Genomic DNA, 24,542 nt, shown 5'->3' on the forward strand with positions numbered 1-24,542 from the left:
TAATTTATTATTGTTACGTGTACCGAGGTACAGTGAAAAGCTTTTATTTCTATGCCATCACAGTGCCCAGATAATGGATAAAGGGTACAGCATTTAGTGCAAGATAATGGTTCGGTAAAGTATGATTAAAGATAGGTCAAAGGTCTCCATCCTGGGAAAAAGGTTCTGCCTTCCCTACCTATGCCTCTCCTAATCTTGTAAACTACTATCAGGTCTCCCTGCAACCTCCGGCGTTCCAGAAAAAGCAATGCAAGTCTGTTCAACCTCTCCTTAAGGCTCATACCCACCAATCCAGGCATCATTCTGGTAAACCTCCCCTGTAGTTCTGAAACCTCCATATTCTTCCTGTAATGGGGTGACCAGAACTGCACGTAATACTCCAAATGTGGTCTAACCAAATAAAGCTGCATCAAGACTTCCTGAATCCTTAATCTTTTCAGGAGATGCAGGAAAAATGCAACTCAAGCCAGGAACCAGCAGGTCAAATAGCATGGATTGAAGGGTTGAGGGGAAAGGTTTAATAGGGTCCTGAGGAGCAACTTTTTTTTTCACGTAAAGGGTGGTGGGTATAAGGAACGAGTTGCCAGAGAAGGTAGTTGAGGTTCAATGGTGCTTTTATTGTCACATGTGCAAAGTGCAAACACCCAGTGAAATTATTTTCTTACAGACAGTCCAGTAAAGTATTACCATACTCAAGTACAACCCCAATTAGCAAATTGTACAGAAATTGTCTACTGATCCTGCATTTCCAGAGTCCAGTCCATGCTCTGTCTATTATGAACGGTACCTGTTCCAGGCAAGTGCCTATGACTCTATGTATAGTATGATTTAAACATTAAATTATAATGTTTTATTGTTTAAATTATGTTTTATGTTTTATTCTTAATTGTTTATCTTGCTTCGTGTTGTTACTTGCGAGCAAAGCATCAAGGCAAATTCCTTGTATGTATACATACTTGCCTAATAAAATTTATCCAATCAATTTGACTGGATAACAGAAAAACAAAAGCAGTCCACCGCATATCTCGGTACACGTGACAATAATAAACCAATACTAATGATTTTTGAAACACCACACCGCAAATGCCATCAGCAAACTCCAAACAGACTGGAGTTAGTTAGTCCCATATCTGTGGGCAAATAGGACTAACTTAGATGGGACACCTTGGTCGGCATGGATGAGTTGGGCCAAGGGGCCTGTTTCCGCTGTGTATGACTCTAATACATCAATAACAACGATTAAAAAAACATCATTTTGTACAACCCATCGGTTGAGGGATCAATATTGGGCAGGACATGCAGGCAATGGTGTTTCCTTGGAGCAAGTTCTATTGACCTTGGGTTCCAATGACTAGTTGAACTTGGAGATGCAGGTAGGTCCTCCCGGCCGACAGGGGGCGCCGGGGCAGGAAGGGGCGCGCCGCTCTTTCCCTCCCCGCACTCTCTTTGACGCTCGGCCTCCAAGATGGCGGCGCCCAGGGCTTCGCGGAACGGCCTTGCGCAGGGTGCGGGACGCATTAAGCTCATTTTCCTCTTTCTATTTAAAAATAGCAAAGGGGGGGAAACCAGCAACCGGTTAGATGCAACTTTGGGCTGGAGCAGCTGCGTTTAGAGAGGTGCACTTAAGCGTTGTTGATGCAATGGGAGCTTGGTTCCGGGCCCCGGGAGGACCAGGAACAGGGAGGGCCAGAAACAGCAACAGGGATCTGCAGCTGAAAACAACCTTTTGCAACGAATTACACCCATAAAGACCGAGTTTGCACCTTTAATGCAACATTTGTCGTTAAGTGCATTCTCTTCCTGCTTCTTCTCGTCCATATTTATTCTTATTTTCATCTTGCGCTGGTGATTTCGTTGCAAAGGTTGTGTCTGCCGTATTCACAGCAGAAGAGGGGCCGAAGGGCCTGTTCCTGTGCTGTGTTGCCCGACGTTCTTGTTGATTTTGCAAGGGTTGTGTTTGTGGGTTTTGGAAAGAAACGTATTTTTTTCTACTTTCTCTAAACTTTGCTCAGTTTCTGTTAGATTGTAGAATATATTCAATACAGTACAGTACAGAAACAGTCAAGAAACAGACTCCTTGGCCTGACTTGCTCATGCCGATCAAGATGCCCCATCTACATTAAACCTTTCCTATTCATGTACCTGTCCAAATATCTAAATGTTGTTATGGTACCTGCCTCAACTACCTCCTCTGGCAGCTTGTTCCATATCCTCACCACCCTCTGTGTGAAAATGGTGACCCTCGGGTTCTTATTAAATCTCTTCCCTCTCATCTTAAAACGATGTCCTCAGATTCTTGATTCCCCTGCTCTGGGTAAAAGACTGTGCACTCACCCTATCTGCCTCATGATTTTATACACCTCTATAAGATAATTTATTACACCCTTTCGGCCCGCAATGTAATTCCCGCTCTCATCTTTGACCCAACGCTTCGAAGGACGCACAACAAAACTAGAGGAACTGCAGCTAACCTTTGATAGGAGACTTCTCAGCCCTTAGGAACCAGCACCAAATGCAGCAACTTTGGATAAGGACCTTTCTGTGTGTATTCTTCCTTCCTCTGGACACACCTTTCATTCCTTACCTCTTTATTCTCTCATATCTTTTACGCCATCATAGACCTTTGCTCTCCTGCCCTCTATGCTTCCCCCCCCTAACTTTTATTGTTATTTGGATTAGTAAAGAAGGCGTACGGTATCCATGCCTTCATTGGTCAGATATTGAGTATATGAGTCGGGAAGTCATGGTGTAGCTATATAAGACTTTGGTCAGGCCGCATTTGGAGTATTGCGTGCAGTTCTGGTCGCCCCATTACAGGAAGGATGTGGAGGCTTTGGAGAGGGTGCAGAGGAGGTTCACCAGAATGATGCCTGCATTAGGGGGTATTAACTACAGTGAGAGATTGGACAGACTTGGATTGTTTTCCTAGGATTGCTGGAGGTTGCAGAGAGATCTGATAGAAGTATATAAAATTATGAGGGGCCTCAATAGGGTAGACGGAACATTTTTTCCATGCCCTCTAAATAATGAAGGGCATGTATTTAAGGTGAGAGGGGCAAGTTTTTTTTATACGGAGGGTAGTGAGTTCCTGTAACATGTTACTGGGGTGATGATGAAGGCAGATACGATTGTAGCATTTAAGAGACTTTTGGATAGGCACATGGATATGCAAGAAATGGAAGGATATGGATCACCTGCAGGTAGATAAGAGTTTGGCTTGGCATCATGTTCAGCACAGGGATTGTAGGCTGTAGGGCTGTCCTGTGCTGTAAACTATTCTATGTTTAAAATTCTACAATTTTTTTTCTTATTTTAAGGTAACATCGCTGTTTAGTAACAGGTTGGATAACCTGTATTTTTTCCCCTACAGTGTAGGAGGCTGAGGGCTGACCTTATAGAGATGTTTAAAATCATGAGGGGCATGGATAAGGTGAAAGGCCAAAGATTCCCCAGGGCAGGTTTAGTCTAAAACTAGAGGGCATGGGTTTAAAGTGAGAGGGGAAAGATTTCAGAGGATCCTGAAGGGCAACTTTTCCCACACAGAAGGTGGTGGGTGTAGGGAAGAAGCTGCCAGAGGAGGTAATTGAGGTCATTTGAACAGATGAGAATATTCATTGTGGGTAAGAAACATTTAGAGGGAAATGGGCCAAAAGCAGGCAGGTGGGACGAGCTCAGATAGAAGCAGATATTGCCTGACCCTCTGGGTTACTCCAGCACTTTGTGCCTTTTTGTTTAGGCAGCAGATCGCTCAGTAGCTCACTGAATGAGTTGGGCTGAGGGGCCTATTTCTGTAACTCCATGACCATGTTATTTCTGTTTCTCTGCAGATGCTGCCTGACCTGTTGAGTGTTCTCCTGCTCAATCATCTGCAGTTGTTTGCTTTGGCCTGGGAGGTGGTGGGTGAGAGGTGGGATCGGTGCGTTAGACCGTGGCGAGACGCAGGACCATCGCGAGGAGATGGAGGTTGCCGAGCGCCCGTTGGCCGGGGCGGGCGAGCTGAGGGGCGGCGGTGAGAGGGCAGAGGCCACGCTCCCCCCTGGTGCCAGCGACTCCCCCTCAGACTCCCTCTTGGAGGGTCACGGGGTCACCATGCGGGCACAGACCAACTCTTTGCCACAAGGACTCCTGGCTCCCGATTCTGAGACGACCAGCGACCACGGTGACTCTACCCCTCTGCCAGGTGCTTTGGACGGATTGGCTGCCGGCGACAGTCAGCTGACAGGAGCTCCCGTGCCCTCCGACCCTCGTAGTCTGGACTCGACGAGAGGTAAAGATGCACCGTGCGGTCACAGTGAGGCTTAGATCGCGGAAACAGGCCCTTCGGCCCACATTGTCCCTGCAGTCCAGGTTGTCATAGTGGGAGGTAGAAACAAGGAACTACAGATACTGGTTTACAAGAGAGGCCACAAAGTGACGCAGTGAGGGGGGAAAGATTTAATTGGAACCCAAGAGGCAATTTTTCACTCAGAGGGCGGCACAGTGGTGCAGCAGTAGAGTTGCTGCCTCACAGACCTGGGTTTGATCCTGACTACGGGTATCGTCTACAGAGTTTGTACATTCTTCCTGTGACTACGCAGGTTTCCTCCGGGTGCTCCAGCTTCCTCCCACGTTTAGATTTTTTTTAGATTTAGAGATACAGCGCAGAAACAGGCCCTTCGGCCCACCGATCCCTGCACAATAACACTATCCTACACATAATGGTCGATTTACGATTTTCCTGAAGCCAATTAACCTACAAACCCGCACGTCTTTGGAATGTGGGAGGAAACCGGAGCACCCGGAGAAAACCCACGTGGTCACAGGGAGAACGTACAAACTCCGTACACATAGCGCCCATAGTTGGGACCGAGCCCGGGTGTCTGGCGCTGTGAGGCAGCAATGCTACCGCCGTGCCGCCAGTCTATGATGGTGTTGGTGTTACAGGACGTTACCACTGGGTTGGGACTCGTGTCCCCGGCGTTGGGTTACAGAGACTGCCTGGGTTTACTGATGGGGTCTGCTCCCCTCTCGCTCCCGCAGAGAGCTGGGATCTCCTGGAGACGGCGCAGGTCCTGAGCGAGATCGCCGGCCCCCTCCTGCCGGTCAGCGTCGCATCGGAAGCGGAGTGCCCGCCCGATCCCTTGGCCGCGGTGTCCGACCCGCACCTCCTGGTCCTGTCAACGGCACAGACGGAGAACCCCGAGCTTCAGGTGACCGAGGAGGTGATTCTGGAACTCCCCAATGGCATCAAAATGTACGGCAAGGACCTGTCCGGCCTCACGGAGCTCCTGCATCCAACACAGGTACTGGAACATAAACTGCAACCGGCAGCGGGGGGCAGTGGGGTTTAATGCAGAGACGTGTGAGGTGCTCCACTTTGGGTCGTTTAACGAGGGCAGGACCTACACAGTGAATGGGGAGTGTTGTACAGCGGGGAGATCCAGGAGTGCTGGTAAATAGTACTCTGTAAGTGGTGTCACTGGTAGACAGGGAGTGTTGTAGAACAGAGGGATCTCGGAGTGCTGGTAAATAGTTCACTGAAAGTGGTGTCACAGGTAGATAGGGGGTGTTGTGGAGCAGAAGGATCGAGGAGTGCTGGTAAATAGTTCACTGAAAGTGGCATTACAGGTAGACAGGGAGTGTTGTAGAGCAGAGGGATCTAGGAGTGCTGGTAAATAGTTCTCTGAAAGTGGTGTCACAGGTAGATAGGGAGTGTTGTGGAGCAGAAGGATCGAGGAGTGCCGGCACATAGTCCCCGGAAAGTGATATCACTGGTAGACAGAGTGGTCAAGAAGGCATGAACCGGCACAGACCTACTTGCACTCTATACTGTTTTAAAACTGTTTCTAATTTTGTTTCACTGAGTTGTATAAATTTATACTGATTAGCTAATTAATTGATTGCATCGTATGGTAGGCGCATTCCCAATCTCGTTGTACCCCTGTACAATGACAATAAAGATATATTGTATTGTATTCGGCACATTGGCCTTCATCAGTCAGAATATTGAGTATTTAGTATAGAAGTTGGGAGGTCATGTTACTGTCGAGGCATTAACAAAGCCACATTTAAAGTATTGTGTTCAGTTTTAGTCACTCTGTTATAGGAAAGTTGTTGTCAAGTTGGAAAGGGTGCCGAGAAGATTTATGAGGCTATTGCCAGGGCCTGAGCTATAGGGAGATATTGAGCAGGCTAGTACTTTATTCCTTGAAGCGCAGGAGGATGAGGGGTGATCTTATAGAGGTGTATGAGATCATGAGAGGCATAGATAGGGTGAATGCTCAGTCTTTTACGCAGAGTAGGGGAATCAAGAACCAGAGGATCTTAGGTTTAAGGTGAGGGGGGGAAAGATTTAATAGGGACCTGAGGGGCAACATGCATGTATGGAACGAGCTGCCAAAGGAGGTAGTCGTGGCAACTACCATCACGTTTAAGAAACATTTGGACAGATCCATGGATAGGATAGGTTTAGCGAGATATGGACCAAATGCGGGCAGGTGGAACTGGCGTAGATGGGGCATGTCGGTCAGTGTGGGCAAGTTGGGCTGAAGGGTCTGTTTCCACGCTGCATGACTCTATGACTCTATTAGTCTAACTTGGTTTCATGTTCTGCTAATCCAGCTATCCTTGGGTCTGTACCATAATCACAAGAATCATCTTAAATCAACAGGGCAGCACGGTGGCGCAGCAGTAGAGTTGCTGCCTTACAGCACTTTCAGCGCCAGAGACACGGGTTCGATCCCGACTATGGGTGCTGACTGTACGGAGTTTGTATTTTCTCCCCGTGACCTGCGTGGGTTTTCTCAAAGTTCTTCGGTGCCCTCCCGCACTCTAAAGACGTACAGGTTTATAGGTTAATTGGCTCGGTATAAATGTAAATTGTCCCTAGTGTGTGTAGGGTAGTGTTAATGTGCAGGGATTGCTGGTCAGTGCGGACTCGGTGGGCCGAAGGGCCTGTTTCCGTGCTGGAGCTCTGAAACTAAAAAACTAAAACTAAAATATACTTAACAGGTTATATAACTGTTGACTCATAATATAACTGTCCCTGCTCCTTTTTTTTTAATAACAAATACTTTATTACAAAAGCAAAAACATACGTACAAAGTAGTAACACAGTCAAATCAAAAGCTACTGTCCCTGCTCTGGGAGTGTGTGATGGGACAGTGTAGAGGGAGCTTCACTCTGTACCTAACCCGTGTTGTCCCTGCTCTGGGAGTGTGTGATGGGACAGTGTAGAGGGAGCTTCACTCTGTATCTAACCCGCGCTGCCCCTGCCTTGGGACAGTGTAGAGGGAGCTTCACTCTGTACCTAACCCGTGCTGTCCCTGCCATGGGACAGTGTAGAGGGAGCTTCACTCTGTATCTAACCCGCGCTGCCCCTGCCCTGGGACAGTGTAGAGGGAGCTTCAGTCTGGATTGTGGCAATTGCTGTGTTGCGGTGCTGAGTGTGATTTGCTTTTGGGACCGTGACCTTTCACATAGATCAATAGAAAATGGGTGCAATTTAGGCATTGTTTTTGTTTGAAAATTGTAGATGATAAAAATTAATGATGAAACTGCCGTCCAGAAGCTAATTACTGCAGAGGCTGGAAATCTGAAATAAAATGGACAATACTGGAAATATTCAACTGGCCAGACAGCACCTATGGAGTCAGGCCATTTGGCCCTTCGAGCCAGCACCACCATTCATTGTGATCACGGCTGATCGTCCACAATCAATAACCCGTGCCCTGCCCTCTCCCCGTATCCCTTGATTCCGCTAGCCCCTAGAGCTCCATCTAACTCTCTCTCCACCTGGCAGGTCCTCCTGCAGGTCGGCCCTCGGAAGTTCACGCTGGCCACGACTGACGCGCTGCTGTCGGCCGGCTCTCTGGTCTTCACTGTATCGCAGGAAACGACGCAGGAGGAGCCTCCGGTGAAGCAGCCAGGTGAGCCCACTCCACACTTTAATCTCATCTTTCATGGGTTTTGTGTATCTTGTGTTTTATGACTGTTGTCAGATCGATTTCCCTCCTGGGATAAATAAAGTTCTATCGTGTCGTATCGTCCAGCTGTCTCCCCCTCCCCTCAGCTGGACCTTGAGTTTACTTTAGTGTGGAGATGCAGCGTGGAAACAGGCCCTTCAGCCCTCAGTGGTTCTTTATTGCCCTGCATGCACTGCACAGTGAAATTCCTATTGCACAGCTCACACATGCACAAGCTTAGTTTAGTTTAGGGATACGGCGGGGGAACCACTGGGGACCCACTGGTATTCTGAGCCGACCAGCTGTCCCCGCAGACTAGCACTGTCCTACATTCACTAGGGCCAATTTACAATTTTCAGAAGCCAATTAACCAACAATTAACTGTTCAGTACGTTTTTGGAGTGTGGGAGGAAACCGGAGCACCTGGAGAAAACCCGCACAGGTCACGGGCAGGACATACAAACTCCGTACAGAAAGCACCCGTAATCAGGGTCGAACCCAGGTCCCTGGTGCTGTAAGGCAGCAACTTTACCGCTGTGCCACCCGATTTAATAACAGTTGCCATATTTTGGTGTCATTTACATAAAGGTCCAAAGTCCGGTCCACGCATTCGGTCTATTGGAGCAGTTCGCGGTCCAGGTCAGCCCCAGGCTGCTGCAGGGCCTCCTCCATCGCCCTCGGCCCACCAACCCACGTCCCCCTCCTCTCCTCTCCTCTCCCGACCTCCTCCATGTCCCGGGGACGCCTCCTGCAGCTAAACTTGAAGCCGCCTTTGGGATGTGCGAGGAAACGGTGGCGCAGCGGTAGAGTTGCTGCCTTACAGCGAATGCAGTGCCGGAGACTCAGGTTCGATCCCCACTATGGGCGCCGTCTGTATGGAGTTTGTACGTTCTCCCCGTGACCTGTGTGGGTTTTCTCCGAGATCTTCGGTTTCCTCCCACACTCCAAAGATGTACAGGTGTGTAGGTTAATTGGCTGGGCAAATGTAAAAATTGTCCCTAGTGGGTGTAGGATAGTGATAATGTGCGGGGATCGCTGGGCGGCACGGACCCGGTGGGCCGAAGGGCCTGTTTCTGCGCTGTATCTCTAAAATCTAAAAAGAAACGGGAGCACCCAGAGAAAGCCCACCCAGGGGGTGATGGGGAGAACATGCAAACTCCACACAGACAGCACCCGAGGTCAGGATCGAACCTGGGTCTCTGGTGCTGTGAGGCAGCAGCTCTACCGCTGCGCCATCTCTGAGGTGTAAAGTAGAGGCGTTGGCTGTCGCTTCATTGTGGTTGCTCCGCCACAGATGGTGTTTCTTTAAACAGATGCAGAAGTGGAAGGGAACTTGTACAGATGTTACCTCTGCAGTTTGACCTTCAACCGCCGTGGCAATTACGTCCGACACAAGAAAATCCACACAGTCAACACTGAGGTTGGTGGGCTTCCTGTCGCTTCCCATCAGCAAAGCCACCTGTAGCTCACCCGGGACTCTGTCCCCTCCTCTCCAACTGTCCCCTGAGACCTCTGACCTCCAACCCCATTCCCTTGTACCCCATTCCCAATAACGGAAGAAAGGTCCGGACACGAAACGTCACCTATCCATGCCCTCCAGAGATGCTGCCTGACCCGCTGAGTTGCTCCAGCACTTTGTGTTTTGCACAAGATTCCAGCAGCTGCAGTTCCTCATGTCAGTACCTTCAGTTTGCCCATGAATGGCCTTGCCATCAGCTCCCTGGGCCCAACGTTTAAAGATTCAGCAAGGAAACAGGCCCTTCCATCCACAGCATGGAAACAGGCCCTTCCGCCCACCATCGATCACCTGTTTGTACCAGTTCATTCAGGTGGAAGAAGGGTCCTGACCTGAAACGTCACCTATCCATGTTCTCCAGAAATTATACCTGACTCACTGAGTTACTCCAGCACTTTGTGTCTTTTGTTTTTGTAGAAACCAGCATCTGTGATTCCTTGTTTCTCCATCGCGCTAGTTCTATGTAATCCCACTTCTCATCCACTCCCAACACTTTATGGGCAATTTACAGAGGGCCAGTTAACCTGCAGGGCTTTCTGTAGAGAACAAATTACCTCTAGGAATGAGTTACAGGCTGGGATCTTTCAGGGGGTTTGGAGGGTTTACATGTACAATGACAGATGCCTGGGATTGAGTTAAAGGCTGGGATCGGCCGAGGGGTTCATGCACTTGAATGTACCCCCGGGATCTGGGACGTCTTTGGGGTACGGGAGGAAACTCATGTGGTCTGCCGCAGAGCTGATCATTCAACACGGCTAATGCTGCCTCCCTCCACCTCTCCCCCCACTCCCCCTCAACCCCCCACTCCCCCTCAACCCCCCACTCCCCCTTAACCCCCCACTCCCCCTCTCTCCACCCCTCCCCCCCTCACTTCCCCCCCCCCGATGCAGGAGGATGCCAGGTACAAGTGTCCGCACTGCGACCGGCAGTTCATCCAGCACTGCGACCTGCGCAGACACACACACGTCCACACAGGGACCCAGCCTCACAAGTGCGAGCTGTGTGGCAAAGCTTTCCTCAGGGCAAGGTAAGGGAACGGTCCCCCCTCTCCCTGACGACCAGGGGTGATCTCACCCAGCCTCCTCCCTACTGACGTAATGTACGGTGGGGTGGGCGTTGTGGGGTGGGCGTCATGGGGTGGGCGTCATGGGGTGGGCGTCATGGGGTGGGCGTTGTGCATTGTGGGGTGGGCGTTGTGCATTGTGGGGTGGGCGTTGTGCGTTGTGGGGTGGGCGTTGTGCGTTGTGGGGTGGGCGTTGTGGGGTGGGCGTTGTGGACATTCTACGGTGGGCGTTGTGGGGTGGGCGTTGTGCATTGTGGGGTGGGCGTTGTGCATTGTGGGTTGTGCGTTGTGGGGTGGGCGTTGTGGGGTGGGCGTTGTGGGCATTCTACGGTGGGCATTGTGGGGTGGGCGTTGTGCATTGTGGGGTGGGCGTTGTGCATTGTGGGGTGGGCGTTGTGTGTTGTGGGGTGGGCGTTGTGGGCATTCGACGGTGGGCATTGTGGGGTGGGCGTTGTGCATTGTGGGGTGGGCGTTGTGGGGTGGGCGTTGTGGGGTGGGCGTTGTGCATTGTGGGGTGGGCGTTGTGCATTGTGGGGTGGGCGTTGTGCATTGTGGGGTGGGCGTTGTGCATTGTGGGGTGGGCGTTGTGCATTGTGGGGTGGGCGTTGTGCATTGTGGGGTGGGCGTTGTGCATTGTGGGGTGGGCGTTGTGCATTGTGGGGTGGGCGTTGTGCATTGTGGGGTGGGCGTTGTGCATTGTGGGGTGGGCGTTGTGCATTGTGGGGTGGGCGTTGTGCATTGTGGGCGTTGTGCATTGTGGGGTGGGCGTTGTGGGGTGGGCGTTGTGCATTGTGGGGTGGGCGTTGTGCATTGTGGGGTGGACGTTGTGCATTGTGGGGTGGGCGTTGTGCATTGTGGGGTGGGCGTTGTGCATTGTGGGGTGGGCGTTGTGCATTGTGGGGTGGGCGTTGTGCATTGTGGGGTGGGCGTTGTGCATTGTGGGGTGGGCGTTGTGCATTGTGGGGTGGGCGTTGTGCATTGTGGGGTGGGCGTTGTGCATTGTGGGGTGGGCGTTGTGCATTGTGCATTGTGGGGTGGGCGTTGTGCATTGTGCATTGTGGGGTGGGCGTTGTGCATTGTGGGGTGGGCGTTGTGCATTGTGGGGTGGGCGTTGTGCATTGTGGGGTGGGCGTTGTGCATTGTGGGGTGGGCGTTGTGCATTGTGGGGTGGGCGTTGTGCATTGTGGGGTGGGCGTTGTGCATTGTGGGGTGGGCGTTGTGCATTGTGGGGTGGGCGTTGTGCATTGTGGGGTGGGCATTGTGGGGTGGGAGTTGTGGGGTGGGCGTTGTGGGCATTCTACGGTGGGCATTGTGGGGTGGGCGTTGTGCATTGTGGGGTGGGCGTTGTGCATTGTGGGGTGGGCGTTGTGCATTGTGCATTGTGGGGTGGGCGTTGTGCATTGTGGGGTGGGCGTTGTGCATTGTGGGGTGGGCGTTGTGCATTGTGGGGTGGGCGTTGTGCATTGTGGGGTGGGCGTTGTGCGGTGGGCGTTGTGCATTGTGGGGTGGGCGTTGTGCGTTGTGGGGTGGGCGTTGTGCATTGTGGGGTGGGCGTTGTGGGGTGGGCGTTGTGCATTGTGGGGTGGGCGTTGTGGGGTGGGCGTTGTGCATTGTGGGGTGGGCGTTGTGGGGTGGGCGTTGTGCATTGTGGGGTGGGCGTTGTGGGGTGGGCGTTGTGCATTGTGGGGTGGGCGTTGTGCATTGTGGGGTGGGCGTTGTGGGGTGGGCGTTGTGCATTGTGGGGTGGGCGTTGTGCATTGTGGGGTGGGCGTTGTGGGGTGGGTGTTGTGCATTGTGGGGTGGGCGTTGTGGGGTGGGCGTTGTGCGTTGTGGGGTGGGCGTTGTGCGTTGTGGGGTGGGCGTTGTGCGTTGTGGGGTGGGCGTTGTGGGGTGGGCGTTGTAGGGTGGGCATTGTACGGTGAGCGATTGTCGGCACTGGGCCTGCACTCTCTGGGATTTGGAAGGATGAGAGGGGGAACCTCATTGAAACTTACCGAATAGTGAAAGGCCTGGATAGTGGCAGAGTCTAGGACTAGAGGGCACAGCCTCAGGATAAAAGGACGTTCCTGCAGAAAGGAGATAAGGAGGAATTTCTTTACTCGGAGGCGGTGAATCTGTGGAATTCATTGCCACAGACTTGCCACAGGCCAAGTCATTGGGTATTTTTAAAGCAGAGATGGACAGATACTTGATTAGTAAGTGTGTCAAGGGTTATGGGGAGAAGACAGGAAAATGGGGTTGAGAAGGAGAGATAGATCAACCATGATTGAATGGAGGAGTAGACTTGATGGGCCGAGTGGCCTAATTCTGCTCCAAGATCCTATGAGGGTATGAGCTTCCATTTGCTTCTGACGCTGCCTTCTGCTTGACTTTTCCAGTGACCTGGTGGTCCACAGGCGGTTCCACACCAAAGACCGACCCTTCCAGTGCAGCCAGTGCCAGAAATCCTTCTTCCAGTCTGGTGAGTTTGCCCAAGGTCCCGTCCAGTCCAAAGCCCCGGATTAGATGGCAGCGTGTACGTCACTCTGGGGGAGGGAGGGGGTGATGTTGTCCTGTCCATAAACTCCCCAAACCCTTTGAATGATCCCAGCCTGGAACTCGCTCTCAGGTGCAGGCTGTTGTGTACATAAACCTGTAAACCTCTTGATTACATCCCAGCTCGTAACCCAACCCGAGCATCTGTTATAATGTCCATAAACACTCCCATACCCCTCAAAATATCCCAGCCTGTAACCACCGGGGTATGTTACAGCATATAAAACTCTATGTTTACTCCAGCACTTTGTGTGTATAAAACTCTATGATCTACTGTCTCGATCCCAGCTTCAACTCGATTCTCGGCATCTGGTACTCTGTGCATTAACCCTCCAAACCCCTCGGTGGACCTCAGTCTGTAACTCCTTACGCATCAAGAATCTGTGAATCTCTGCCTTAAAATACCCAATAACTAGTCCTCCACAGCATCTGTGGCAATGAATTCCACATGTTCTCTCTGGGTGCTCCGGTTTTCTCCCATATCCCCAAGACATGCAGGTTTGTAGGTTAATTGGCCCTCTGTAAATTGTCGCCAGCTTGTGGGATAGAGCTAGTGTACGAGTGATTGTTGGTCAGCGCGGACTCAGTGGGTCAAAGGGCCTGTTCCCACGCTGTATCTGTAAAATAACTAACGATTCCAGCCTGGGACTTATTCCCAGATAGGTCAAAATGTAGAAGCAAAGAACTGCAGGTTCTGGTTTATACCAAAGATAGACACAAAGTGCTGGAGTAACTCAGAAGGTCGGGCAGCATCTCTGGAGAAAAAGGATGGGTGATGTTTCGGGTCGGGACCCTTATTCAGTGGAAGAGTCGGTCCCGAGCCGAAACATCACCCATCCTTTTTCTCCAGAGATGCTGCCCGACCCGCTGAGTTACTCCAGCACTTTGTGTCTATCCTAGACATGTCAATGTTTGTTTGGGACCATTGATTTTCAAGAACTTTCCAGAAATGCAATTTCTTTTAGCTGAAGCCTCCCATTACTGCCCCTGATATTGAAAGGATGCAAACCCAACTCTGGGACCCATTCAATAATAATAATAATAAAATCTTGATCCCTGCTGGTGATTTATTGCTTGACTGGAGCTTGCGTAATACAGGCAGTACTTATGACGGAGGTGAGAATGTCCAGTTATTTGAATGTGAAGACAACTGCTGCTTAACGAGATCGGGTGCCTTGTTGCAGCCTTGACTTCAGCAGCCTATCACGTGTGATGCCCGCACACATCATGGTGGCAGCGTACAAAGTCCATTGAAGGTGGACACAAAATGCTGGAGTAACTCAGCGGGACAGGCAGCATCTCTGGAGAGAAGGAAAGGGTGGCGTTTCAGGTCGATACCCTTCTCCAGTCTGAAGAAGGGTCTCGACTCGAAATGTCACCCATTTTTTCTCACCAGAGATGCTGCCTGTCCCGCTGAGTTACTCCAGCATTTTGTGTTTATCTTTGGTGTAAACCAGCATCTGCAGTTCCTTCCTACACCTATGAAATCCATTCACAATTTCAAAATCGTTTTCAGCTTGTGGACTCCACACGGTATTCGGACTAGATTTGACGTCACTCCTGTAGCTGAACAGCCTCCCAGGGCAGTGCAGTGGCACAGCGGAAGAGCTGCCAAAATCCTGACCACGGGTGCTGTTGGTGTGTGAATGGGTGATCGCAGGTCAGCATGGGCTTGGTGGGCCGAAGGGCCTGCTTCTGTGCTGTATCTCTGAATTAAACTAATAACAGATCAAACCTATCTGTGTGGAATCTCAGGTTGAAATATAGGAACCTTTTACATTTTGCATCCCATTCAATCTGTATTCACAGATGTAAGGTTAACAATCAATAGTTCCACATCGCCTACAAATATCACTGTGGTAAGAACCACATTGATGGTTGGCATGGACTCGGTGGGCTGAAGGCACTCGGTGTGAGTGGGCGGATGCATGGCAGATGCAGTTTAATGTGGATAAGTGTGAGGTTATCCACTTTGGTGGTAAAAATAGGAAGCCAGAGTACTATCTGAATGGTGTCAAGTTAGGAAAACGGGACATACAACGAGATCTGGGTGTCCTAGTGCATCAGTCACTGAAAGGAAGCATGCAGGTACAGCAGGCAGTGAAGAAAGCCAATGGAATGTTGGCCTTCATAACAAGAGGAGTTGAGTATAGGAACAAAGAGGTCCTTCTGCAGTTGTACAGGGCCCTAGTGAGACCGCACCTGGAGTACTGTGTGCAGTTTTGGTCCCCAAATTTGAGGAAGGATATTCTTGCTATTGAGGGCGTGCAGCGTAGGTTTACTAGGTTAATTCCCGGAATGGCGGGACTATCATATGTTGAAAGACTGGAGCGACTAGGCTTGTATACACTGGAATTTAGAAGGATGAGAGGCAATCTTATCGAAACGTATAAGATTATTAAGGGGTTGGACACATTAGAGGCAGGAAACATGTTCCCAATGTTGGGGGTGTCCAGAACAAGGGGCCACAGTTTAAGAATAAGGGGTAGGCCATTTAGAACTGAGATGAGGAAAAAGATTTTCAGTCAGAGAGTTGTGAATCTGGAAATCTCTGCCTCAGAAGGCAGTGGAGGCCAATTCTCTGAATGCATTCAAGAGAGAGCTAGATAGAGCTCTTAATGATAGCGGAGTCAGGGGGTATGGGGAGAGGGCAGGAACGGGGCTGGCTCGAAGGGCCGAATGGCCTCCTCCTGCACCTAGTGTCTATTGAAGGGACTGTTTCCACACTCTAAAGTAAAGGAGGCTTGACAGAGGCTCCCGTGATCAGGGTACATCACAAAGCTGCCATTGAGTAATGGACCACATATCGAGATGGTCGACTCGTTTGAAGGGGTCAGGAGAGGAACGGGGGAGAGGGCATTGAACCAGAAGCTGTGGACCCTTTGTGCAAGCGGTGATTTGCTCCACAGGTGACCTCCGGCGGCATGTGAGGAACATCCACATGACCAACGCCCGCATGTTGAGCTGTGGCCACTGCAAGAAGAAGTACATCAAGGAGGCCACCCTGCTCCACCACATCCAGACCGTGCACCAGGATATCCTGCTGCACACCCTGAAGGAACAGGAGCAACACAGCAGGTACGTTTAGTTTAGAGATATATAGCACGGGATCAGGCCCTTCAGCCCACTGAGTCCGTGCAGACCAGCGACCACTGCACACTAACAATATCCTACACACCAGGGACAATTTACTTTTTTTACCAAAGCCAATTTTTACCTACAAACTTGTTTGTCCTTGGAGTTTGGGAGGAAACTGGAGATCAGGAGAAAACCCACGCAGGTGGCAAGAAGCGTCACCTATTCCTTTTCTCCAGAGGTGTTGCCCTGACCCACTGAGTTACTCCAGCATTTTGTGTTTATCTTCGGTGTCAACCAGCATCTGCATTTCCTTCCTACACACACTTGTTCCATGTCATCCCTCTTCCTCATCCACTCCCTGCACTCTAGGGGGCAATTTACAGAGTGCCAATTAACCTACAAACCCACCCATTTTGGGATGAAACCCAGACGGTCACAGGGAGAACATAGACTCTACACACAAGGTTACGGGGAGATGGCGGGAGAAAGGGGTTGAGATGGAAAGAAAGATCAGCCATGATTGAATGGTGGAGTAGACTTGATGGGCCGAATGGCCTAATTCCAATCCTATGGCTTTTGAACATCGTCATAGTTGACTGATGTCCATGTTGAGCGAGCAGTCTATTGAATCTTCCCGCTGCTGTGGGTTGATGTGTGTGTCTACCGCTGTCTTGCAGTGAGGTGATGGTGGCGGAGGTCAGAAATGGAGAGGACGACGAGAGGGTCTTGAGCGGCTACAGTCTGGAGCACGTGGAGACGGCTCCCATCACACCCACTACGGATGATAACGGTGAGTGTTGTGGAACTGCCGGCATGGGACTGTTCAGGCTGGCTGGGTGGACAAGATTGTACAGTGGTGATGTGTTATGGTCAACGGGATTCCAGGTTTGAAGACCTTGGATGATCCTAATATGCAGGTTCAGAACACAGAGGAGAGCATGCTGTGAGTGGCATAGTGGTGCAGTGGTAGAGTTGCTGCCTTACACTGCCAGAGATCCCGGTCCGATCTTGACTATGGGTGCCATCTGTGCGGAGTGTGTACGTTCTCCCCGTGACCTGCGTGGGCGTTCTCCGGGTACTTCGGTTTCCTCCCACACTCCAAAGACCAACAGGTATGTAGGTTAATTAGCTTGGTAAAATTGTAAATTGTCCCTCGTGCGAGTAGGTTGGTGCCAGTGTACTGGGTGATCGCTCGACAGCGGAGACTCGGTGGACCGAAGAGCCTGTTTCTGCGCTACACTAAACTAAACAGAAATGGGCTCTGTGTTGATCTCTTCTGCATACATGTGATCCATCCATCTCTCTCTCTCCACTATTTAATGATCTAAAAGCCTCAAAAAGCCACTATCGTACTTTTCCAACACCACCCCTGGCAGCGTGTTCCAGGCACCCACCACTCATTGGAACATTGCCTAATTTTCCCCTTTGTTACTGTTTCTTTCCCACACTGGGAGAGGCGAATATGCACATTCTGACCCACCGGTCACGTCTTCCTGCTCTACATTCTACAACTGCTTCACTTATGCGCTCTCAACTCCCAGCCGCCCCCCCATTCACTTATCGATCAGCCAGCCTGCTTTCCAACATCCTCATAGTCACCCCAGGTTTACCCTACCAGAGACATCAACAACCCTCTCCACGCCTCTTAGAACAGTACAGTATGTGAACCCCTCTTCCCACACAGACCTTTCCGCCTTGGGTCGCCTCCACTGTCGGGGTGAGGCCCCAAGCAAACTAGAGGAACAGTGCCTGATATTTTGCTTGGGCAGCTTACAACCCAGCGGTATGTACCTTGATTTCTCTAATTTCAAGTAACCCCTGCATTCCCTCCCTCCCTCCCCACTCCCAGTTGTCCTACTAGTTCCACTGTTCACATCCTGTTTCCCTTCATTATCATCTCTTCCTCAGCCAACCATGGGCCGTTAGGGGCTGCACCTTTCCCAGTGGTCATCTGTTGCCGATCATGATTTGTCCTGGCCTTTTCCTCCCTCCAGTTTTCTTTCTCCCCAGAAGGGTCCTGACCTGAAGCTTAACCCATTCCTTTTTCTCCGGAGATGCTGCCTGACCCACTGAGGTAGTCCAGCACTTTGTGTCTTATCTTCAGCACAGGAACAGGCAATTTGTCCCACAGTGGCAAATATGCCAACCAAAACTCATCTCTGCTTGCATGTGATCAACATCCCTCCGTTTCCTACATATACCTACCTAAAAGCCTTTTAAACGTAGCTATCCTATCCTGTCTCCACTACTACCCCTGGCAGTGTGGTCCAGGCACCCACCACCCATTGTGTAAAAACACTTGGGAGAGATTTAAGCCGAACTTCCTTTTTTTCCCCTCCCACTCTCAGCCTTGTTGTATTTGGGACAAGCTGCCAGAGGAAGCTGTAGAAAAGTTTATAATTGTGACTTTCAAAAAGACATTTGAAGACTAGGATAGGAAGGATGTGGAGGGATACGGGCCAAAAGCAACTTGCCCTGAATGACGACGGGTCGAAGGGCCTGTTTCCAGGCTGTACAACTTTATGATTATGTGATCCATCCCACGCCAGGGTTCAAAAATTGGCGGTGTAAAGGGACTTGGGAGTGCTGGTGAAGGATCCCCACAAGGTTGATTTGCAAGTTGAATCAGTAGTAAGGAAGGCAAATGCAATTATAGGAGCCATTTATGCTTAATTCAATTACTGTCGTTGTGTTATGGCTATGTTTTAATATTTCTAGTTTGTCTTTTTTACCTGCTTGTGGGTGTGACTTAATGCGTAATGGGGAGTGTCTAGATGGGAGGAGGCTAGTGTGGTGACAGAGGTTGTGGGTCAGTTTAGACTCGGAGGATAGTGAGCATACAGTTCTTTACCACACACTCGCACCGGTTATTTGTAAGAACTACACGGCAATAACTACAAGAATTCTGAGATATTGTTTGAAGAAGAAACAGTTAATAAAGTACGGAAAGTGATGAATTACTCTTTGATTTGTGCTATTTTAATAAAACCCAATTAATGAAAAGAAGTTTGGAAGATTCGTTCTGTCATATCAGGGTGCGTAAACTATAACTACATTTCATCCCCGAGTAGTAATGGCAATCGAAGTAGGACTTTGAGATGGTATAGAAACTGCCATTACAGCAATGTTGGCATTTTATTTCACGAGGATTAGACAATAAAAACAGGGATGTAATGCTGAGGCTTTCTGGCAGTGGTCAGACCTCATTTGGAGTGTTGCGAGCAGTTTTGGGGCCCATAGGAGGGATGTGCTGGCATTGGAGAGGGTCGAGAGGAGACATACGACAATGATTCCAGGGAATAATTGGGTAAATGTATGATGATCGTTTGACGCCACTGGGCATGTACTCGCTGGTGTTTATAAGGGTGGGGGGAAAGAGCCACTTTGAAACCTACCGATCAGTGAAAGGCCTGGATTGAATGGATGTTTCCACTAGTGGGAGTGTGTAGAACTAGGAGGCGCAGCCTCAGAATAAAAGGATGTACCTTTAGAAAGGAGATGAGGAGGAATTTCTTTAGTCAGAGGGTGGTAAAGCTGTGGAATTCATTGCCACAGAGGGCGTGGAAGCTAAGTCCACAGGCCTTCCATCACAGTGAGGAGGGACTGGAGAAGACTCAGTTTCTTTTTGTTTGGTGTTAGTTGTGATTGTATGTGTTATTGCATTTTTATTGATTATTCTTATTGGTCTTATTGTTGAACTGCGGCTAATGTTTCATTTCACTACACATTTATGTGTATGACAAATAAACGACTATTGACTATTGTCATTGGGTATTTTAAAGTTTAGATTGAGAGGTTCTTGATTAGTATGGGTGTCAGGGGTTACAAAGAGAAGGTAGGAAAATGGGGTTGAGGAGGATAGATCAGCCATGATTAAATGGCAGAGTAGACTTGATGGGCAGAATGGCCTAATTCTGCTCCTATGTTTTATGGACATGAATGCTGACCATTGCATTTTTTCCTCCACAGTCCTATCAACCAAGGCAGGTGTACACGGGGAGACTGCTTTGGAGGAGCCACATGCCCCACATTACGATACAGAGACCCATCCTCCTGTCTCAGGCCAGCTCTTGGAATCCACCATCGTGGACAGTGCGAGGGGACAAACGCAAGCTCTCCATGGTTGCAGTGAGTCGGGACCCAGCCTGGTGTTGATAGACATGCACCCTGTGGTGACCATAGCCTAGCGGCTGGAGCAGGGAGAGCACTTGGACTAGGCACCAGTGAAGTGAACTGACATTTCTTCTTTGCCAGAACACGCTCCATTTTCCATCTGCAGTGGAAAGGCTATCCTGTTTAAGTTTGCAGTTTTTAGTTACTTTAGAGATACAGCATGAAACAGGCCCTGCGGCCCACCAATCACCCTGTAACCTAGCACTAAACATACACACTAGGGATGATTTGCAAGTTTACCAAAGCCAATTAACCTACAAACCATTATGTCCTTGAAGTGTGGCAGGAAACGGGAGTACCCGGAGCAAACCCACACGGTCACAGGGAGAACGTGCAAGCTCCATACAGATAGCACCCGTGGTCTGGATCAAACCCGGGCCTCTGGCGCTGTCAGACAGCAACTCTACTGCTGCACCATCATTGATCCCATATTATGTTGGATTGGATTGAAATGTGCGGAATTGAAACAGACCCTTCGGCCCATCGATCTCAAAAACATTTCATTCTGACCTAGCAAAGCTCAGCATTAAATGATACCGATGCTGGCACAAATCTCCAGGGTTCGTGTGGCATTATCACACCACTTGTATTCCACTGGAGCCCACAGTGAAGATGCTGCCTGACCTGCTGAGTTACTCCAGCATTTTGTGTCTTTCCTTGGTAAACCAGCACCTGCAGTTCCTTGTTTCTACACGAGCTTGGACTTACCTTGTACTATTGCTGATGTTGTATTCATGCTGATCTTTCATGCTCCAGTTACAGAGAGGAGTTTGAATTTTAAATTCCCCTCTCGTTCCCACTCTGGTGTACGCCCATTTCTCCCACTCCAGTCACCTTGCTCTTTTCCCCTCCTCTACGCTCACCTCTTTTCCCGAGTCCTTAGTTTTCCTTTCATCTCTTCTTTCTCCTTACACCCAATATCTGTTCCTCCAGCTTCACATTTCACTCCTTTATCTGACACCATTTTGTCTCCTTTCCACCTCCAGCCATCTGCCATTCAACCCAGCCCCCCCAACCTGTATTCACCTTTGTCTTGTTCTCTACCCCTTTTCCAGCTTTCTCCCTCCTCCAATCCTCCTCCGACCCGAAATGTCATCTGTGCATTCCCTGCACCGATGCCGCCTGACCCACTGAGTTCTTCCAGCATTTTGTTTTGCTTGAATTTTGAATTCTATATTTGAAAAATATTTTTTGATTTGAGTTTAGGAAATGAGGTAGCTTAAAGCACAAAACTGCCACAGTTATAGTTTAGGAGTGGTGGTTCAGAAATAAAAAGGGGGCAGGTGAATCACAACTCAAGCTCAATTCTGCACCCGTCCTGCTTGGACAAATCTCTTAAACCCCTGATCCCTCAAGGCAGCACAATGGCACCACTGCCGCACAGTGCCAGAGAAGCAGGTTCGATCCTGACCTCGGATGCTATCTGGATGGAGTTTACATGTTCTGTGATCGTATCAGTTTCCTCCCACATCACAAATACGTGCAGGGTTGTAGGTTAATTGGCCCACCATAAATCCCCCCCAGTGTGTAGAAAGTAGTTGAGAACGTGGGATAACATAGAACTAGTGTGAACGATAGTTGGCGTGGACTCAGTTGGCTGAAGGGCCCGTTTCTACAGTATCTCTAAAGTAAACCTACACCCAAGGACAACAGGCTCACAGATTCCTTCTCACAACTTATCACCACGTCTAAATGCTGGAACTCTCAGCCAAAATCCAGGAAGGACACCAGTTCAGGAAGACCAAGGTGTGGGAACAAAATGTGGATGCTCATGGCCTGAAAAGGAAGGGGAGACAACATTCTGAAGGGCAGGAACAGCCCAGTTGGTAGATGAGGGACACGGGGCTTGATGTTTTCGCCAGCCCTACGCACTCTTACCAGCAGGGGGCAAAGTCTACCAGTCAGGAGCATAAGCTGAGCATCCAGATCCTCCTGAGATGCTGCTTGATGATGTAAACTACTCCAGCACTTTGTGTATCTCCAGATCCCCAACATGACTGCTGGGAAGTTTAGACACATTGTGCAAAGTTTGTTTCAAATCCCAAACACTGGGCACAAAAAAAAAGACACTAAGTGCCTCAGGCAGTATCTCTGGAGAGAAGGAATAGATGACATTTCAGGTCGAGACCACAACCTGCAACACGTTTCAACATGCAAACTCTGGGCCAGGCAGCATCTCCGGAGAAAAGAACTAGGTGAGAGAATGTTGTCTCCCCTTCCTTTTCTCCTGACCCAGAGTTACTCCAGCATTTTGTGTCTATCTTTGGTGTAAACCAGCATCCGCAGTTCCTTCCTACACCCGTCAGACTTAGTTTGAAGAAGGATCCCGACCAGAAATGTCAGGCTTTAATTATACGACCTGAAAAGTCACTGTCCATATCCTCCGGAGATGCTGCCTTACTCCAGCAGTGTCGTTTTTAAATAAACCAGCATCTGCAGTTCCTTTTTTTTTAACCAAACACTGGGCCGTTCTGTCCAAAGTGTAGATACACAATCATTCATTGTCACGACCGGGGCTTGAGAGCATTTAAATGAAAAAAGAACACTTGCAAATCACTTTAACCATTTTATAAATGTACATATTATAAAGAGCTTGTACAGATATAGAATTACTTTGATTAGGAGGAAAGAAAATAAACTTGTATTCTGAAAACAATTCTGCTCCAAGAAACTAAATATACACAAACGTCATTCAATATTTACACACATCAGATCCATAGAAGACCCAAATGCAGAATTCTGTATTGTGTAAACAGCACAAATCACAGGGAGATGCTTCAAGTCTTTAACCGAGTTAAATGCAATTATAATTGTCGCCATCACTTTTGCTGTCCGGGGTGGTGTTTCACTGCTTCAGAATTCAGCATTAAACCTTCAGTCTACCCACATCTTTCCCCTGTGTGATCTGGAGATGTACGATCTCATTTTAAAATCAAGTTACAATCAAATTTTTTTTTGCTTCTGTTCATTTTGGTTAATTAAAAAGGAAGATGTGCTCAGTTAAGTAAGAACTGGATGTCAGTGGAAACACTGATCCCACCTGATATAATCAGGGGGTCATGTTGTTAATGCCTGGCAGTGAAGACGTTTCATCTCATGTTATAATTGAGTTTGCACGATAACTTCTGGTTAAATGCATTAATAGGGCAGCCAGAACAACTGTGAAAATGTGTTAGCTATAACGTGTTACAATTGCTGTGTGGGTTCAACCTGCAGATCTATGAAAGAGGTAATGGACAGAAAGAAGAATGGGAACCGATGGAGTTTTAACAAACCAAACCTGGCTTCGTTTCTCAACCTGCCCCGGTCGGTACAAGGCACGCACCAGGGGAGTGTGTGACACGGGTGTGTGCAACAATGCACACTTCCGACATGCACAGAAACAATGGTGGGATTGAGTGGACAATTTAAACAATGTATGTTCTGGTTAATTGGGCATTTATAACAGAGTGGGGAGGAAAACAACAATGCCCCAAGATTCAGTTTTGAGCTACTGTAGTAGCTTCCAATTTCAATCATTTAGATTTCTATAAGTTCTATCTGTTTTGAGGAAAGGTTAAAGTGAAACAATAGTTCTTTCTTCACAGACACATCCGAGAAAGGTTTAGAGGGATATGGTCCAAATGGGACGAGCTAGGATTGCAAGCCGTGGTCAGCATGGATGTGTAGGGGCAAAGGGGCTGTATCAGTGCTGCATGACTACGACCTGCAACTTGTTTTTATTTCAAATTTCCAGTGCCTGTTGTATGTTTTTAAGCAATATAACAGGTCAGATTTACCAGATCTGCACTCAGCTCGGCCATACGAGGGATGTGTGAAGTGCATCAGAAAGTAACTGAGAGCTGACCTGCAAAACCACTGTTGGTCAGTGTTGTGAAGTGGAGAAATGTGGGACATCTTCACCGCTCTCAATCCCAAGCCAAGAGGGTCCAGGTGCTAAACAGCAGTACACTTGTAAGGAAAGATTTTAAAAGGAGATGAAATTCATCAAGAATGATCGTAAAATCAGGGTGAGAACATTAAAGGGACAATTGACTGGAACAAAAACTACAGATGCTGGAACTCAAGACCAGGTGAATTCTGGCATTTTATTTTTGAAAGGGACACTTCTCTCTCCCAGTGTGGGGGACAAGTTGTTGTTCCTCTCTCTTCCCAGCGTGACCTTCTGAAGATGGAAAAACAGGGTGTGGTGCTTGCAAAGACAATGAGGGCAAGAGGAAAAACCCTGATTAGC

At 49.1% G+C, this 24,542-nt stretch overlaps 1 protein-coding gene across 4 annotated transcripts; it reads left to right on the forward strand.

Moving 5' to 3' along the window:
- The first annotated feature begins 1,447 nt into the window (after window positions 1-1,447).
- Window positions 1,448-23,219, forward strand: LOC144601287 (uncharacterized). Of its 4 annotated transcripts, XM_078413315.1 has the most exons (11): window positions 1,478-1,616; window positions 2,438-2,541; window positions 3,828-4,267; window positions 5,020-5,282; window positions 7,781-7,907; window positions 9,257-9,363; window positions 10,350-10,486; window positions 12,901-12,983; window positions 15,967-16,135; window positions 16,813-16,925; window positions 20,105-23,219. In XM_078413315.1, exons 3-11 carry the CDS (start codon window positions 3,958-3,960, stop codon window positions 20,320-20,322), a joined length of 1,527 nt encoding a protein of 508 aa, XP_078269441.1. In that variant the 5' UTR covers window positions 1,478-1,616; window positions 2,438-2,541; window positions 3,828-3,957; the 3' UTR covers window positions 20,323-23,219. The 4 variants fall into 4 exon arrangements, with proteins under 4 accessions (XP_078269443.1, XP_078269441.1, XP_078269442.1 ...); XM_078413317.1 differs by lacking the exon at window positions 2,438-2,541 and having other exon boundaries at window positions 1,448-1,505; XM_078413316.1 differs by lacking the exon at window positions 2,438-2,541 and having other exon boundaries at window positions 1,478-1,782.
- The last annotated feature ends 1,323 nt before the right edge of the window (window positions 23,220-24,542 follow it).

The sequence above is a fragment of the Rhinoraja longicauda genome, chromosome 16, assembly GCF_053455715.1.
Source record: "Rhinoraja longicauda isolate Sanriku21f chromosome 16, sRhiLon1.1, whole genome shotgun sequence".
Taxonomy (NCBI): Eukaryota; Metazoa; Chordata; class Chondrichthyes; order Rajiformes; family Arhynchobatidae; genus Rhinoraja; species Rhinoraja longicauda.

What these genes read in the sequence shown, in the direction of transcription:
- LOC144601287 (XM_078413317.1), top strand. Translation starts at nt 3,958, where the DNA reads ATGGAGGTTGCCGAGCGCCCGTTGGCCGGGGCGGGCGAGCTGAGGGGC. An exon ending in AGCTCCTGCATCCAACACAG is followed by an intron (nt 5,283 to 7,780) that starts GTACTGGAACAT and finishes TCCACCTGGCAG; the next exon opens with GTCCTCCTGCAGGTCGGCCC. An exon ending in GCCTCCGGTGAAGCAGCCAG is followed by an intron (nt 7,908 to 9,256) that starts GTGAGCCCACTC and finishes TTCTTTAAACAG; the next exon opens with ATGCAGAAGTGGAAGGGAAC.